The sequence below is a fragment of the Amblyraja radiata genome, chromosome 23, assembly GCF_010909765.2.
Source record: "Amblyraja radiata isolate CabotCenter1 chromosome 23, sAmbRad1.1.pri, whole genome shotgun sequence".
Classification (NCBI taxonomy): Eukaryota; Metazoa; Chordata; class Chondrichthyes; order Rajiformes; family Rajidae; genus Amblyraja; species Amblyraja radiata.
The window spans coordinates 16,983,577-17,002,938 of record NC_045978.1 but is presented as its reverse complement, the minus strand read 5'-3'; the positions used below and the strand labels follow the sequence as shown (position 1 = coordinate 17,002,938).

Sequence of the window (19,362 nt, the reverse complement as noted above, 5' to 3'; positions counted from 1 at the left end):
GATTTATATTCAAATTTCAGCTGATGCTGTTTTCCTGGATGCTGACGATAAACGCAGAGAATATGTGCTGAATGACCAGGGGTTGACATATTATGGTACACATAAACATATTTCGGCCTCAGCCTGGAATTTTGGACAGGTAATGAAAACTTTACCAGTGTGTGAAGTATACATCAAAGAAGCAGAAGGAGTGGATGCAAACACACAGATGTGCGCACACACATGGAAATACATACACACATATACATAGCCATACACATGCACACAGACACATAAATAACACATCAACACAATTACGTACACATGCACTCGCATGCATATGCCCACATGCACAAACATGCACATGCACACAAATGCACACCATTGCACATATACATCTTACAAAGAAGCACTAGTAAGTGTGATATACAGGGAAATGTTGCTGTACTTATTCATGAACATGTAGAAAGTTAACAGCCAAGTACAGCAGGCAATTAAGAATGCAAATAGAAATTGAACTTTCACTGCAAAACAGTTGAAGAATAAGAACAATTCCGATTTAACTGAAATACAGTTTAGGTGATACTGCATCTGCACCACTTTTATGCTAGTTTCATCTTCCTACCTAAAGATCTACACGTCTGAAGATCTGTGCAGTAGATTCACCAGATAGATTGTTTGGAATAAGCGTTGTCCATTGGGTAAGACAGGTTTAGAAGAAGAGTAGATGATTTCATTCACAAATTGAAGCCAAAACCAACTGTAAATCTGAGGAGTGGGATCATTTCAGTGTTGAGCAGACATGAACCATGGCATTGATGAGGAAAGGGAAGGCATACAAGAAACTTAAAAACAAGTGTAAGTTACAAGTGTAAGGGTAGCAATCATCAATACAGACTATTTATAGTGAGAGGGATAATCATGTTCATGATAATCACAAAAAAAACAGATACATTTCCAATATTTTGTTCCTGTCTTTATTGAAGAAGTAGCAAACTTCCCGAAAATAATGGAAGACTATACGTCTGGTGTAAGTGGGGACCTGGAAAAGCCAGACAGGAGAAATTAATGGGACAGAAAGGTGATAAATCCCTATGATCGGATAACCTGCATCCAAGTGATTTAAAAAAAATGTGCTTTTGGAGATAATGGATGTACCGGTAGTCAACTTTCCAATATTCCATAGATTCTAGAATAGTTCCCACAAACTGGTAAGGCATTAAACGTGCCTCTACTTTTTTAGAAAGGCAGTAGGAGCAATTTAGGAAATTGGAGACACCCAGCTTAACAGCAGAAGTAGGGAAAATATTGGAAACTATTTTTAAGGAAGTGAAACAGAGCAGTTAGGACATAAGAATATGAGTGCAGAAAGACAACATGAATTTATGAAAAGATTTATATTGACAAATCTGTGTGAGGTTTTTATGGTTATAATTAACAAAAAAAGATAAAGGGGAACCGACTGATGTTGTGTATTTGGATTTCAAGTAAAGTATCATACAAAAAATCATTAAATAAACAAACTGCATGATAATTAGTATTATACTGTGGATTGACGATTGATTAAAGGCCAGAACATTTGATTAGTAATAAATAAGAATTTTCCTTTTCGATAGCTGTGAGCAGCGAGCTTCTGCTGAGATCAGTGCTGGGGCTTCAACTGTTCACAATCTGTATTAATCATATGATCGTGGTGATCAAGTGTAATATGTCTAAGTTTGTTGATGATACACATCTGGGTGTTAGTATGGGCTGCATGGAGGATGTAGACGGGCTAAGTAAATGGATAAGGTCATGGCATGGATGGAAAATAAGAAGAAAGAATGTTGTCACCCATTTTGAAAATCACCTCCAATGATGAGCATGGACACAGTCATGAGTCACAACCATGATATCATGCATTGGAAGATACACCAGACCATAATGTAAAATAGACACTTACTGTGCATTTTATTATTGATTCTTAACTTTCAGTTTGAACATGGCATTGTGGATATTTGCCTGAAACTCTTGAACGCCAGCAAAAACTATGATGATAATCCAAAAGAAGATTTCTCCAAAAGAAATGATCCTATTTACATCAGCAGGATTATATCTGCTGTGGTAAGCATGAAGCCTGGTGTCATACAAGCCAGTCATTGCTATCAATAACTTAATGAACTCCTCAGGGATAAACCAAAAGCCCTTAACAAATGTCTACGTATACATTTTGATGGACCTATTTATTGTCCCTGCTGTATTAACGTGGTAAGACATTGAAACTTTCACCGCAATAATTACATTTATATAAAGGACATTTATGAAAAGATAACTCATAATAAGTCTATTATTTCAAATTTCAGAGTAAAACGGAAGAGACATAAAGCTGGATATGGTTGCTCATACAAACCAATCAAACAATTTGTTTGCCACAGAGATTGTTGGCAAGAAACTGAACTTGAGTTTTCAAGGCATTCTACCAAGCTTATGTCAATAAAAACTGTTGATTGTTCCCACTCTTCTCTCTGAGCCTGAAAATTGAAGATGCCCACATGCTCTGGCAGGAATCCTGCAGCCCTGAGGGTTGCTTTCATTCTTTTAAGTTACTTGAAACAGTTACCAGTAGTTTTACAAAGCAACTTTAGGATTCCCGTTCAAACCACTGGTTCTAAAGTGGATAGGTGTAAATTCAAATGTCATTGGCATTTAATCACCAGGTCAATTATTACCTGTTTATTTTCTTTGTAAGGAAGTTCCAAGGATGTTTTACTGCCATATAAACCCAAGCAGGGCAAATAATATGAGGAAATAATTAACATCTGAAATTAGCATGGAACTACAAGCTTTGGTTCAAGAAACTCATATGAACCGAAGCCACTGAAACACCCACATCTCATTATCTTTGCAATGATTTTACACATTTTTACAATTCCATTTGTGCCTCTAACATGTAATTAATTATGTTACAGTTGATCATAGTCAAATTCAGCAATACAGTACCTCACAGACCTAGAATCCACATACACACCTTGCTTAAAGCGTAATCTTCAAAGATTTATCTCACATTCTTAAACTCAATATTTTTTTATTTGAATAACTGTGCAAAGAATTACAGTTTCTCACTTCTTTACAGGTGAATTGCAATGATGATAATGGGATACTATTGGGTAATTGGGGCAGTGACTATTCAAAAGGAATAGCTCCAACACAGTGGAATGGAAGCATTTCTATCCTTCGCAAATGGAATGAATTAGGGTGCCAGCCTGTACGCTATGGGCAATGTTGGGTGTTTGCCGCAGTTGCCTGCACTGGTATGTAACTCTGTCCAATGGTGTGTGATGATGAAAAACTATAAGAATTAATGTCTGGAATTAGCATGGAACTGCAAAGATTTTATTCAAGGAACTGATGTGATCCCAAGTCACTGAGGCATGCACACCTCATTATCTCTGTTATTATTTCACATATTTTTATAATTCAATTTGAGCTTCCAACATCTATTGTGAAAAGTTACACTTAACAGTTAAATATATGCAAACCACAAACCAATAGACATATATTACACTACTTTCATTTTAAAAGAAACAATTAAAAAAAAAAAAACCAACATTGTATAAATAGGTGAACATTACATTGAGAACTTATATACACAGAACATTATGAACAGCATGAACAGCATTGAGTTACTTACAACGACTGTATATTGCTATGCCAAGCACTGGTTTATTTATCCCTTGGGACCTTCTCAACAGTGTGAATGCATCCAGCACCTTGCACACATCTACTCTGGATGCTGGCATTGCTGTTCTGTACAGTCAGCATCTCAGAAGCTGTAATTATTTCCTTTTGATCCCGTTTATTGATTTGAAGCTTATTTTAATTATATGTTCTATGACTTTAAAACTGATGGGGATCACAACTTCCTTAAGAAACCGTGCCACATGGCAAATTACTGCAACATTGCAAGCTCTGGGTTTAATTAAGAGTAATTTGCTACAAAAAATTGTTGTATTTCTTTGATGCTCCTGATATAAGCAAGTTTTGTATATGCCACCTTGCAGCACAAGATCACAAATATATTTTACAAGTGAGAAGGATACACTACCTACAAACTTCAAATAATCCTTTGTTTTGATAAAGATTTTTGTAATATTTTTAATTAAACCGTTACTTAAACCTGTTTCAAAAAATATTATTTGACTAATAATGAAGCACATTCCATGGGAAATTGTTTAAAATTTACTTTGAGGCCTGGGGTTATTGCAGATATGAAAGCTCTTTCATGCTGCTCTCCAATTATGGTTAAGGCTCCTCTCATCCTGTCATGTTTTAGGAGCTATGTATTAAAACTGTGGTTTTCCAGCTTTTGGAACTGTTCACCTTTAGCTCTGAACCATAGAATTACTGTGAAACCATGGAATCAGCAAACGTTCTGAGTCTTTCTCTAGTTTTTTTTTCTACCACATGATGGAAGACAAATTCTTACATTGCTGTAACGTAATGTGTTGCAGTGTTGTAGTCATTTTACAACCATGAAAGTATGAACATGATATGATTTCAGACAATGATGAGGGTGATATAAAAACCAGAAAATACATGAAGTGAGAGTGATTTGCAAATACATAAAGTATAATGGATTGTAGATTTTGAAGACCAGTGTTATTATGGTGCACATTTGAGAAATGATGTGCCTAGAGAAAAGCCGGTCATGTTAGCCTGGCAGAATTTTTAAATGTTATATAATCTATATTTATATATTATGTTTTATTATGGTCACCAAACAGAATTTGAATTCAACTGTCAGGTAAATAAATGGGTCAATATTCTTCTGTGATTAAAAATTGGAACAGGTTCTATAGAATTTGTAACTCAGTAAGGATTAAGCCATGTCAGTCAGACCTTTCCATTATTTCCAGCAAATGGTGTAGATTCAGGAAATCCCAAAATTATTAGTAAAGTGGGTGGTGCATTCAAAGTGTCGATAAAGGCAATGTTGGGGAGTCTGGTTTGCGTAATGTTCTAGGCTGCGTCCACGACTCTCTACCCTTGTGGAAATTTCAGACTCAGTGTCTTCTTTGTAACTTCCATTTCTTAGTGTTCCCCTGAAGCTCAATCCTAACTAAAGAGAGACCTTGTGAATTTCCAGTTCATTTGTTGTTTCTCCATTTTAAGTGTTAAACAGCTGGTATGATAGAGCATGGGAAATTATTCAGGGATAAAGGACAAAACTAAATTATGATTTGTTGTGGATGTTCCAACAAACAGTGTTTCTTAATGCAACATGAACTAAATGTGAAGAGATCATTCTTCCAGTCGCTAAGGTACTTTGAGCAAATCGGAGGGTTGAGATGGGGCAGGGCTAGGTGGTTGAGGGAGGGGGGGGGGAGCTCACCTTACTGGCTTGCTTAAACAGATCTCAAATTTCATTTGCATTGAAGTCTTCCTAATAATTGTTGCTCTTCTCCAGTTTTGAGATGTTTGGGAATTGCCACTCGACACATCACAAATTTCAACTCAGCCCATGACAAGGAACAAGATTTGAAAATTGATACCTTCTGCGATGAGAGTGGAAGAACGTTGAACTTAACAAAAGATAGCATGTGGTGAGTTACATCTCTGCAGGTACAACATCCACTCATACACTGAAAGCACATAATGAAAATTAAAAACTTATAAGAGAAGCAAAATTTATATGGATGAGATTGTAGCGTGGACTCGCAGGAGTCCAGCCAAAATCTAGTCGGACATGAGTTGTGTGCACTAGACGTGTTTATTCTCTCCTATACAGCACCCTACTCCCCCAGGTCACGGGCGTTGCCCGGCCTTAAATACCAACTCAGGTACCGACCTCGTGACTAGCGCCTCCCCCACCAAGATGCCGCTATCTGGAGCCGATGGCTCGTTCTGCCCTTGGCTTGCCACCAGGTGCCACCATAAGATCAATATATATCGTTAATCATCGACCTGATGGTGACCTTTATTATCATAATCATAATTATAATCATATTTTATTAGCCAAGTATGTTTAGCAACATATGAGGAATTTCATTTGCCATAGTCATACCAATAAAAAGCAGCAGAACACACAAAATACATTTAAAATGAACATCCACCACAGTGACTCCTCCGCATTCCTCTGTGATGGAAGGCAAAAAAAAGTTCAATCTCTCCCTTCTTTGTCCTCCAGCTGTTGGGGGCCTCTAACCTTCCATTGATGGGATGTTCTTACTCCCGTAGCCGGCAGCTGGCCTTCCTCGTTGGGGCAATCAAGCTCCTGCATAGGGGGGGGGGAATCTCAGCTCCCCCACGCCGGGTGATCTACCATGAGTCGGGGCTGGTCGAATGTCGTGCGGCTTTTGTAGCTTTCCGATGTCGGTCTCAACCCGTGACTGGTAGCACATCTATAGTGAAATCTGCAGGCCGCAGTTGGAGCGTCGATCCCAGGCAAGCGATCGGCTCCAATTGTAAGTCCACATACCCACAGTGGGGCTCAAAGTTAGGCCTGAGCATGGCCTCCAACTCCATGATGTTAGGTCGCAGAGCGACCGGAGATACGATCCGGAAAACAATCGCATTTCCGGCAAGGTAAGAGATTGAAAAAAAGTTTCCCCCGACCCCATCCCCTCCCCCAACAAAAACAAACCAGAGAACATTAACACATACTTTTCAACCACACTAATAATAATTTAAAAATGATGAAAAGGACAGACAGACTGTAAGCGAGGCTGTCATCGAAGTGCCACCCGGTGGAATCATTATCATAAATAGAAAAATCGTTCAACAAATGAATGAGATATAACATTTCACTTTTATAGAGTTCGTGGAGACATAATCCATTCAGACAGGTTTTTTATCTCAGTTACATGAGTTTGAAAATTGATCCAGTTCCAGAGGAGAAAGCAATTGTGATATTTTCTGAGGGGAATTGTGTCACCCTGTAAATTTGACAGTGCAGTTTTAGGCACAAAAGATTCGGCTTGAACATAGTGGGCCGTTGCACCCAATTCTGTGACATATAACTCTAACTCTATGACATTTGCTCTAGATTGGGTGACATATTTCTGCATCAGACTTTTTACTTAATGACGACATTTCTCCATGCAAGCCGCTATTGGAATTATGGCAGAAGTATTACTTTCACATGGTTCTCTATTACCTGCCATTGCAACCAGAGTTCAATTGATGTTGCTTTTTATTGCAACAGTGCATATAATGGGGTCAGAACAGGAGTCAGCCCTGAATGTGAACCTGGCACAGGCACCTCCTTAATATTGTTACTTATCTGTATTGTTTTTGACCCTTCTTGACATAAAGCACCCAGCTGACCAACCCTGTTCCACCTTTCGATATCTTAGATCACTTTCATAAGGTCATAATAAGGTCATAATAATACTTTATGTGCCAAGTATGCTTTGCAACAACCAGGAATTTCAATGCCCAATAATATGTCAGTTTAAAAAAAAAAGAGTGGATTATATATATTTTCCTTGAGTTTTGTTTGGAATTATCAAGTTTTGGAGTAACTGCTTAAAACACAACATGCCCAATTGCCACCTTATGGTAGGAATAGCAAGGGTTAATGGAAACTGACCTTAGCCTACTCTGCCTTCACATTAATGTACCCTCTGCTCCAAAAGTGGTAAAGATAATAATCATTGTTGATAGTTTTGACTTTAACCAATCATATTACAGGTGTTAAGCACTCAGCCAAATCTAGCCTAACCTTTCCATGACCATGAATATTTGGGAGAGATTTATAATAAAGGTTCCTTTTTATAATTCTGATTCCCAGATCAAAATGATCTTGATTAATTTCATTATTGCCAAAATATCAAGTGAGGAATGGCTCATTACCAACAACTGTCTTTACTCTGTATGAAGTAAACTGATCAGACTAGAGGAATTCAGGAGTACAGGTACATCATTTCTTGAAAGTGGCATCACAGTTGGATTGGTGAAGAAGGCGTTTGGAATGCATTGAAAGTATTGTGTTCAGTTTTGGTTATCCTGCTATAAGAAAAATGCCATTAAGCTGGAAAAAGTGCAGATTTATGAGTATGTTGCCAGAACTTGAGGGCCTGAGCTATTGGGAGAGGTTGGGCAAGCTATTGAGCCACAATTAACGTGCTAAAAGGAACATTCTGGGCAGAGATTGATCAGTGCCTCCTTAAATGAATGATTCTTATGACTTCATTATTAATTGAGGCCATTTAGGTGGATGTGGAGATCACTTGTAATGTGGAGGTCTTACATATATAATTGCCATAGGTAAAAGTTATATTAATTCTACTTGTAAAGGAAAGTATTAGTAATTTGGCCAAGGAGATTTAGGGTCCTCTCACAGTTTACATTTTATCATGTGATGAATTTTAACTTTGAAAAAAGAACATTTTCTTCATCAATTTATTAATATTATAATAAATTATTATATTATATTTATTAATATCATAATATTATAAGTTGTTATTCCCTTATATTTCTGAAGGAACTACCATTGCTGGGTAGAGTGTTGGATGACACGCCCTGACTTGAAGCCAGGCTATGATGGTTGGCAGGTTCTGGACCCAACTCCACAGGAAAAGAGTGGAGGTAATTGTAGATGATATAAGGCATTCCATATGTCTTTCATGAAGCATCGGCAAGAAGCATTTCACTACACCTAGGTGTATGTGACAATAAAATAACCTTTGAACCTTTGAACACGTTCCTTACATAAGGACTTATTTTTACATCACCCGTAAACATAATGGGGAAGTGAATATGAAAGTGAAAGTGAAAGGATCCAATTGATTGGTTTCTGCTCAAACTCTTTTAACTAGAAAATACATAATGATAAAATTGTTGCCTTCTAACACCCGTGTCTTAAATCTTTATTAAAGATACAGAGCATCATTTGAAAATGTAATATTGATCAATTCTTGCAGGCACCAAGGCAACTTGGGATATGTTCCATTTACCCTGACAACCTCTGTAAGAATTTTAGATGTCCCAATAAAGTCGCATCTCTTTCTTTGAAACTTTAGAGAACATAAATCTTGTTCACTTAATTATAGAACCAACCCTCGAAAATGAATCAACTTGGTTCACTTTGTCCATTACAAGATTTATCCTTATTTAAGCTGGAAAGTCAAACTCGTAAACAATATTCCAGGTGCATGAAGCTTTGAAACTTACAAAATCTTTGGCAATTCCAATTATTAAACACGATTGTTCAGTGTAAGTGATGTACAATAAGTATTATACATTATTGTCACTGTAGTGATGTTAAGCATTGCTCTTTACAGGTGTGTTCTGCTGTGGACCTTCTCCTCTCAAAGCCATTAAAAATGGAGATATTGATCTGAAATATGATACCCCATTTGTCTTTGCTGAAGTCAATGCTGATTGTGTGACATGGCTAGTCTATAAAGATGGTTCAAAAAGACAGATTAGTGTCAACCATCAATTAGTTGGTCAGCACATCAGTACAAAGGCTGTTGGCAGAGATGAACGCGAGGATCTCACACACAATTATAAATACGCAGAAGGTAAGCAGTGAGGATGCTGATATTAAAATGACATACATATTAAAAGTTACAGGAGACATTTTTGTTTGGAAGTGGAAAGAAATAATAGAAATTGCATTCATTGCAACGTGTAAAAAGAGTTGAGATACTGTATTGTAATTTTGCTGCATGTCATTGTGGTATATATCATGTCTTGATTGGTGAATATGATTAGTTTGTGACTTTATTTGAAGCAGAAATAATATGTGAATGCTTCATTGAGCATAATTCCGACTGGTAACTACGTACTTCGTCCGAGCACATTATCGCACGCGTTATGCCAGCTGTCTTAAATTACCACCTGAACTGTCATTTGGCAACCTAAAAAGCTGCCTAGTTAGCCCGGCTAGCAACAGAGCCTTGCCTGCCTCTTTGAATGTAGAGTTTAATAGAGAGATAGAGTAATTTGGTGACACCCTTATCTCCAGGATATTACTCAAAGTCCATATTATGTCAAGTTGCATGAACGATATATAGCACCATCTCCTGCTAGGGATGGTGAAAAGCCAATTATGTTTTAATAATGCTATTTCCTCCCCACTGGAGGTGAAAAAGGCTGACTTCATTAAATTGAAGTCCTCTCCTTCAAGCACCCAACACTACCCCTAGGTGTCAAACCGTATGGATGACCATTCTCCAGATCAACCTGTCCCTCCCCACATACATACACTGCCCCATGGTCACAGCCTAATCATTGATCCCTTGAACCAACCTGCAGACCTCCCGCACATCCGCAAGTAGCTTCCAGCATAGCGCAGTTCACACTAATTCCAATTACCACCACCCCAAGCATGACAGACCTGTGATTGCTCCTTGCTGACCAGCATCTGACCCATGGTCTGATCATGATGCCCCCTTTCCAATCTACAACTCTTGCCTCCCTTGACCCCTTCCCCCCACCACATTCATTTGTGACATCCCTGACCCGATCCTTTGTGTGCTTTTTACTTGGTTTCTACCACAGGGGAAGGGCCAATTAAGTGGCGCCCACTCTCTAAGCCTCAGACACTGAATTTTCAAACAGTGGCCTCACCACAAATATGACTGAGGTGTGCCATGTGTAAATGTGACTGCACTGAATCATACATTTCTGGACCAGTCCATTTTTCTGCTGCCCTACGGCCAAAAATGAGTCGTAGACTAGAGGGAAATCCAGATCTACATGACAAATAAGTTCTACCCATTCAATAATGATGAATGACATGGCTAAGTTAATAATAATGCTGCTTCTTATAAATCTATAAACATCAGGTATTTAGGATTTTTTGAGAACTTTTGGTAGGAGGAAAGTGCTTTTTAACTTTAAACATTAAAACAAATTTTATTCTCCATAATGTTTTCTTGTGCTTATTTTCCTCATGGGAAATTCTGCATGAAAAGGGAAGGAACATTACTTACTGTTCTAACATATGCAACAATTATTCAATTAAAAAAAGGTTTACAGGAAGAAAGGGATACTTTCAATAAAGCAGATGCGAAACTCAATTTACCGACCAAATTGGATAATACGATGACTATAAAACTGAATGCAAGCCAAACCAACCTGAATGGACAGAATTTTGAGACCTCTGTTGTTGTTAAAAATAACACTTCAGTGGTGAAGAATTGCAGGCTCATGTTCTGTGCCCAAACCATCTTGCACAATGGGAAATCAATTCAGGAGTGTGGATGGAAAGATTTGGAGAGCTTCAAACTTGGACCTCAGGAAGGTAATGTTGCGATTGTGAGGGTGGTATAAGAGCTTAATATTTGAATCATTGTGAAGATAATTGAAACAAATCCTAGGAAATAAAGAACTTCCGAACTGCACGCGGATGGGTACATGCGACTGGGTCGTAAGTAGCCATGACAGAAACCTGGTTAAGAGAGGGACAGGACTGGCAGCTCAATGTTCTAAGGTACAGATGCTTCAGGATAGATAGAGTTGGGAGTAAAAGAGGAGCAGATGGATTAAGCATGATCACGGCAATGGTCAGAGATGATATTACTGATAGTAGCGAAGGTGGTTGTCAAAAATTGCAGCAGGATCTTGATTGTTGGGCAGGTGAGTTGGAGTTTAATAAAATAAGTGCAAGGTGTTGCTTTTTGGGAAGTCAAACAAGGGCAGGACCTTCACAGTGAATGTCAGGCGTCTGTGGCGTGTTGTAGAGCAGAGGGATCTAGGAGTGCAGGTACATACAATAGTTCCTTGAAAGTGATGTCACAAGTATATCGGTTGAGGGGTCATGTTGCTGTTGTAAAAGATGAGTACATTTAGAGTATAGCATTCAGTGTTGGGCACCATTCTGTCGGAAAGATGTTGTCAAAGTGGAAAGGGTGCAAAAAAGATTTACAAGGTTGTTGCAAGGATCCAAGGGCCTGAGCTATAGGAGAGGTTGAGTAGGCTAAGACTTTATTCGTTGGATCGCAGGAGGATGAAGGGAGATCTTACAGAGGTGTATAAGATCATGAGGGAAATAAATAGGGTAAATGTACAGATTCTTTTAACCAGAGTAGGGGAATCAATAACCAGAGGACACAAGTTTAAGAAGAGGGAGGGAAGATTTAATAGGAACCTGAGGGGAATTTATTTTTACTCAAAGGGTGGTAGGTAAACGGAACAAGCTGCCGGAGGAGATACCTTCACAGTGTTTATGAAACATATGGACAGGTACATGGATAGGATAGGTTTAGAGTTATATGGGCCTTTGGACTCCAAAGTCATACAGGTTTGTAGATGAATTGGTTTGGTATAATTATAAATTTCCCCTAGTGTATGTAGGATAGTGTTAGTGTACAGGGATTGCTGGTTGGCACAGACTCGGTGGGTCGAGGGGCCTGATTCCGAACTATATCTCTAAACTAAACTAAACTTAAAAACTAAACAATGCAACAGAACAGCAATGAAAAAGCAAGAAAATCAAGAATGTTTTTCAGTAAAATATATTTAATGTATTACTCAATATTATTTCTTTTCTTCAGTAAAAACCGAGACCTTTCAGGTGCGTTATTCAGACTATAGCAAGTCCATAACAGAACACAATCAGATTTGCATCACGAGCCTTGTTATAGAGTACGACGCAAATGAAGTCCTGGTTGCCAAAAAAGTGATCACACTGCAGAATCCAGAACTGGACATTAAGGTATACATTACAAGGGGAATATAATAGGAATTATCATCTTATTGCAAAATCTTTTATATTTTCTATGATTGAATGGAAAAACATGCAGTTCTGAGACATCAAGTGGTCGGCTTGGTGAAATTCTGCTGAGCCTCATGTCTGAACAGAAACTATCTTTGAATATCGATAGTCCAGGGGATCAGGTGCTCCATATTATCTTACTAACTGAAGCTGTTGTTTAAGACGAAAAATATGGTAAACCAGACTAAATGTTGCTGGCTGGCTCAAAGACACAACTAGTTGAGCTGCTGCCAAAAAGAGCTCCGTTGATCCAGATTCAGCCGTGACTTCCTGTGCTGTCCGTTTGGACTATGTGAATGTCCCCTTATGCTTTGGATTCCTCCCACGTCCCAGGATGGAGGATTAATTGGTCACTGTAAATTGTCCTCAGCATGCAGGTGAATGGGAGAATCTGGGGGAATATTTGAGAATGTGCAGAGAATAATGTAGATTTGGTGTAAAGATAAGTGGTTGATAGTCAGCATGGTGTCAAAGTGTTTCACTGCTATATGACTATGATGCAATGATGTGTGATGCCAAATAAAGGGAGTGGATGTAGCTTCTGAGCATCAAACCCTCATTCACATGAATCTCAAGCTCGAGTATATGTGGGAGGATGGGGGTGGAGGGGCATGTTATCTGAAATTAGAGAATTCAATTTTTACAATCCATGTTCTCCAGAGATGCAGCCTGACCCACTGAGTTACTCTAGCAGTTTGGTGTATTTTAATGTAATCTAGCATCTGCTGTTCACTGTGTCTTCAACATTCCAAGTGTGGACTCATCAATTGCAATATAACTTCCTTACACCTGTATTCAAATCCTCTCAATACATCATTTCAAGAAAAGTAACAACAATGTTGCTCCCTTAATCTTGATGCTTCTGCATGTTGGCTTTCGGCAACTTATGTACAAACATCAAGATATTTTTGAACATCAACTTTACTTAATCTCTCGCCATTTAACAAATACATCACTTTTTAATATGTGCACCATTGTAGAATACTGCACATTTTTCCTCATTGTATTCCATCTGTTATGTCCCTGCAATTCAGTGTACTATATCACCCTGTAACCTCTTTGCGTCCTCTGTACTTAAACTCCCATATGTTTACTATGGGAGAACTATGACATTATGTCCTACCAGTGATATCATGATACATATAATACAAAGCTGTCCCCAAGCAATCCTGTGATGCTCATCAGTCACAGTCCACCAAGCACAGAACAAACTATTTAGTCACTCTCTATGCATTCTCTACAATGACTGATTCTCAATCTATGTCACTACTTTACACCTGATTCCATGTGCTCTGATCAACCTACTGTGAGGGACATAATTGAATATTTTCCAGAAACCCAAATAGACCATGGCCAGTGGCTTACCCATCATCTGTTATACCAATTAACAGATACATCCTCAAAGATCTCCAGCAGGTTAATCTAACATGATTTTCCTTTAATAAAGGCATATTTTTCCCCTCTCATTCTTATTATTTTTTTCAAGCTGCTTGTTAATACAGCCCTAATTATGGATTCCAGTAATTTCCCTGCAGCTGATGTCAGTAGACAAGTTGCTTCTTTCTTCCATTATATATAAAATAAAGTCATATTTGTGCCCTCCAATCTGCAGAAACTATTCTGAAATCTGCAGAACTTTAAATAATAGCTTGAACTTCCACCATCTCAGTAGTTACCGTTATTGAAATTCTCTTCAAACTGTTTCCTTATACGCTGGGATGAAAATCATTGGATCCTTTGAATTTATCCATTTTTAAACCCACCTACTGCTCCCGTATTTTTTTTTTGATTAATGCTTAGTTCCTTAAGCCCCTGTCCCATTTTCCCGAGTTACCACAAATTCTCCCGGGTTTTCCCCTTGATTCAAACTCAGAGAATTACGGTAATAGCCAGCCGTAGGTACTCAGGGCTATTTGTTTTACTCGTGGACATTTTTCAACTTGCTGAAAAAATGTCCCGACTTACCTGATGCCCCGAGTACCTAAGGCTGGCATTACGAGCCGCTACAAAATATCTACGGACTCCTAGGAACTGGTACGGACTCGCTATGGACATTCCCCGAGTTTGAATCAAATGGAAAACTTGGGAGAATTCGTGAGCAACTCGGGAAAGTGGGACAGGGGCTTTATGTTCCTAGAGACATTGAATACATTCTATACTGGGCTCACTCTCCATCGCAAGCAATTTCCTTTTCATTACATTACACTCACCCCATGTTCTCCCTTTCCCCATTTGTCCTAACATTGCTGTTACTTCCAGCCTTTCATTCCTAGTGCCATTCCAAGTGTGCTTGGAATCTTAAATGCTATGTGTATATTCCTCAATCAAATGCAATAACCACAATGGATAATAAATAGCACATTGTAAAATAATTATTCAATGTGGCAGGAAATCAAAGCAAATAAAATTTGGAAAATTGATGATCATCAAACGGAAATTTGTGCCTGTTTAAGAAATGTGAAATATTTTAATTCAAAGCAATTATTTAACAGTTTGTGTAGAACAAAATATGATGGGAATTAACCAAAGATTTTGCTCCCACAGATCATAGGAGAACCAGTACAGTATCGAGAAATCGTGGCGGAAATTTGCTTTACTAACCCGCTGCCAGAGCATCTGTATAATGGGGTCTTTCATGTGGAGGGAGCTGGCCTCACTGAAGAACAGGTGCTTCAGTGCCCGTAAGTAGAATGTGCACTTGTCGGGTTCTGTGTAAAGTACTTTTTTGGCTTAGTTGGAGCTGCCTCACCTGTAACCAATGCTTGGCTGTGGTCCACAACCATTGTTGGAGGCCTGATTTAAAGCATTATATCAGTCTCATCTGAGGCCACATAAATGAGTGAAATGCAGGATGTTTCCCTCAGAATCCTGCCCAAGATTTACCCATCAAACAGATGTCATATGAGACTGATATAATGCTTTAAATCAGGCCTCCAACAATAAAATAGACTAGGCTGGAAATTCATTGATAATCAGTAGCATTATATTGTTTTAATGGCATCAGTAAATTGTGCTATGCCTCTGAAATTAAATCTATTGACTTTAGTCGAATCAAACTTCAAAGTAAAAGTGAAAAGTATGGCCAGTACAATATAGCATGCTTATTTATTTAATCCTGTTCCTTTTTTATTGCATAAACATCTCCTTTCTTTGACCAGCTCACTGTCAACTTTAGACTAAATGTGCAACTGCTGGGCACTTGGTGGAATTTTGCAATTTTCAATGTGTAACACAGAGGATACTTTTTTTAAATCAGCAGATACTTTTCAGACAGATATTGTTTCAAAGAGTTTTCTTCAGAGTGAATGCAGCACAGGCAAGGTTCATTAACTATTCACTTCTAATTATTCCAGGAAAGTGTTTGTAGGAGTTTGGTCCTTTGATTGCTGAGATGTGTTATGTAGAATGTTGCGTGCACCAAATTGGTCGCCTCATTGGTTCACAGTTTGTCTGACATAAAACAGTAATGGTTAATGAATTGATTATTTTTCAGAATTGAATTAATACATTTGAGTATTGTTTATTGTCACATGTACCGAGGTACAGTGAAAAGCTTTTGTTTCATGCTAACCAGTCAGTGGAAAGATGATACATGATTACAATCGAGTCATCCACAATATACAGATACATGATAAAGGCAATAATGTGAATAACGTTTAGTGCAAGATGAAGTACGATAAAATCCGATCAAAGATAGCCCGAGGGTTACCAATGAGGTCGATAGTAAATCAGGACTGCTCTCTAGTTGTTGGTAGGATGGTTCAGTTGCCATACGTTGCACTAAAAACAAAAGGCGTAGACTGATGAAGAGTTAGAAGAAGGGTCTCGACCCGAAACGTTCTCTATTCCTTTTGTCTTGAGATGTTGCCTGACCCGCTGAGTTATTCCAGCATTTTGTGTCAATCTTTGCAATAAAAACAAGCATTGTTTAACTTCCCTCTTTTATTCCAGGGTTAAGTCAATTAGCCCAGGCCAGCAAGTAAAGATAAGGACAAAATTCACACCTCAGAAATCAGGCCTGAGAAAAATGATTGTGGACTTCGACTGCAACAAGCTGAAAGATCTGAAGGGTTACAAAAACATTATTATTAAACCATCTCCTAAATAGTGCCAATCATACTGAAAGAAATGCTGTATCTGAGAATGCAACTTTAAAAAAGACTGGGTAACTCAGCAGAGATTAACTATTGCATTCCCTTGTCTCTTAAAAATTACTTCAATGATAAATTATATTTTTGTGATAAAATGAACCACTGTTGTGTTGCATTGTTCCATTATTTTGTGCTCTTATGAACAGACAAAACCAGGGGGAAGGAAGAGGCTTGTGTTTCTCATAAAACTTCAGAACACCTGTTAGTATTTTTGTTGGTGCTTCCTGTTTGTCAGCTCAGCTTTTTGATACACTGGCAGCCTGCAACACGAGGATCAGCAAATGGGCAAAAAGCAATAGGGAAGCATTGAGACTACAGAAAGCTTGTGGTTTGGCGACTAGTCAACTGATGCGATGATGCCAGAGGTTGGGGTGAGATCATACCTTATAATTAAGAACATAATGATCAGTTGCTGGCTGACTTGCTGAGTCTTTCCAACATTTTTTGAATTTATTTCAGATTTCCAGCATCTGCAGTGCTTTAATTTTTATTATTTGTTGATGAGGAACATAATTAAGAACATGTAGAAGTTCACATGGTATCTTCCAAACTTCCCCAATTAATCATATCTGCACAGTCTTCTATTCTCTACTTATCTATGCCTTGTTGTCTTTCAATGAAACAAATATATAACAGGAGAATTTATATTTTTCATGGGTTGGGCAAGCGTAGTCAGGGTCTGGGGTGGGGTGGTTAGTTTATGGGCGGCTTGTGAAATACCATTCCAATTATCCTGAGACAAAGCTGTGTTGTATGTAGTAGGCCAGGAATGTTAACCTGCTTTCTTATCAAACCTCCAGCTGCTGAGAATTAAGATTGTTTCCAAACATCTGGTCTCTGCATTTGCATTTGTCCTGCATTTCTTCTGTTATATTCCACGTAAGATGCAGCTTATCTGAGAGGCTTCATTGTCCGCCAGAGGCCACCGTGTGTGGGCCTCTTTATACATGAGGCAGGCATCATGTAGTTGCTGCGTGACAACTCTTCACATGTATCATTTAAAGAGAGTAGGCAATCAAATATTAGGTCGTCATATCATGGCAGTAATAGCTATTCAAGAATGTTAAGACACTGAACCAAATTACTAAAGTTTTCTATCAGAAGCAATCCTCTTTGAAAACAAAAGGACACAAAGTGCTGGGTTAACTCAGTGGGTCAAGCAACACCTAGAGAACAAAGATAGGTATGTTTTGGCTCCGGACGCTTTAATAGTGTAGGGATCCAATCCGAAACATCACCTATCCATGCTCTCCAGAGATGCTGCCTGACCTGCTGAGTTACTCCAGCATTTTGTGTCCTTCTGTGCAAACCAGCATCTGCAGTTCCTTGTTTCTGCACTCTTATTTTGGAAGTTAATTCCAAGGCCAATCCATTAACATGAGCATAAAATAAAAATTGGCATGTTAGTGCAGTTCAAAAGTATTTTGCCTCTAATTGTAAATGCTATCATGAAACCTTGGCCATTTATTACATTGTTGGCGTGACAGGGTTATTCCTGCATTTCCTTGCATTATAACAATGACAGTACTTAAGAAGTGTTTTCCAAGCTATGAAGCAGGTTCGGTTACGAATGCGAATGCCTTCAACATTTACGTTTAAATTAGCTGTTGAAATTGCCCAGTCGAACAATGGAATGTACATTGAGGTCAAGAACTATGATGATATGTGTTATTTTAATGGAAACAGCAATTTCTTTGTGTGACCTAAATATAAACTTTGACTGGGTAACGTCCTTATTATTGTTACAAGGTAATCTGCTTATTAGATTTTCTTTTGCTTTCAACATAAACATTTTATAAATCATAATGGAATTTTGCTAATTATCCAATCAATAAAATGTTTTACAAAGAGTACAGAGGACTATTGTGTTTTTATTTTCTCAATCTGTACACCTGTCAGATTTCAAACAGGTGTCCTTTTCTTTCAATTTGGTATCCGTACAGCCAATCCTCAGGTTTATTTGTCTTTTCAGTTCAGTTTCTCATCACGTGTAACCAAGGTACAGCAAAAAACGTTTGTTGCGTGCTAACCAGTCAGCAGAAAGACAATACACGATTACAATTGAACTATTCACAGTGTACAGATGCATGATAGGGGAATAACATTTAGCGCAAGATAAAGCCAATAAAGTCCAATCAAAGATAGTCCGAGGGTCACCAGTGAGGTAGATAGTAGTTCAGGACTGATCTCTAGTTGTGGTAGGATACTTCAGTTGCCTGATAGTAGTTGGGAAGAAACTGTCCCTGAATCGGGAGGTGTGCGTATTCTATACCTTCTTTACCTTTTGCCCTTTGGGAGAGGGGAGAAGAGGGAGTGGCCAGGGTGTGATTCATCCTTGATTATGCTGCTGGCCAGAATGAAGTATAAATGGAGTCAGCGGGAGTGGTTTGTGTGATGGTCTGAGCTGCATCCACAGTTCGCTGCAATTTCTTGCTGTCTTGGATGAAGCTGTTCCCAAACCAAACTGTGATGCATCCCGATAAAATGCTTTCTATGGTGCATCTGGAGAAGTCGGTGAGAGTTGTT

At 38.4% G+C, this 19,362-nt stretch overlaps 1 protein-coding gene across 1 annotated transcript in view; it reads left to right on the top strand.

Annotated features, from left to right (window-relative positions):
* The window catches only part of LOC116986257 (protein-glutamine gamma-glutamyltransferase 2-like), a 32,201-nt gene extending 13,512 nt beyond the window's left edge, over positions 1–18,689 (top strand). The window contains exons 4-13 of the mRNA XM_033041616.1: positions 21–139; positions 1,954–2,082; positions 3,092–3,269; positions 5,426–5,561; positions 8,444–8,547; positions 9,243–9,485; positions 10,940–11,212; positions 12,465–12,625; positions 15,230–15,366; positions 16,637–18,689. Coding sequence (XP_032897507.1) covers positions 21–139; positions 1,954–2,082; positions 3,092–3,269; positions 5,426–5,561; positions 8,444–8,547; positions 9,243–9,485; positions 10,940–11,212; positions 12,465–12,625; positions 15,230–15,366; positions 16,637–16,793 — 1,637 coding nt within the window. The 3' untranslated portion in view covers positions 16,794–18,689. The remainder of the gene's footprint in view (positions 1–20; positions 140–1,953; positions 2,083–3,091; positions 3,270–5,425; positions 5,562–8,443; positions 8,548–9,242; positions 9,486–10,939; positions 11,213–12,464; positions 12,626–15,229; positions 15,367–16,636) is intronic.
* Positions 18,690–19,362: the final 673 nt, after the last annotated feature.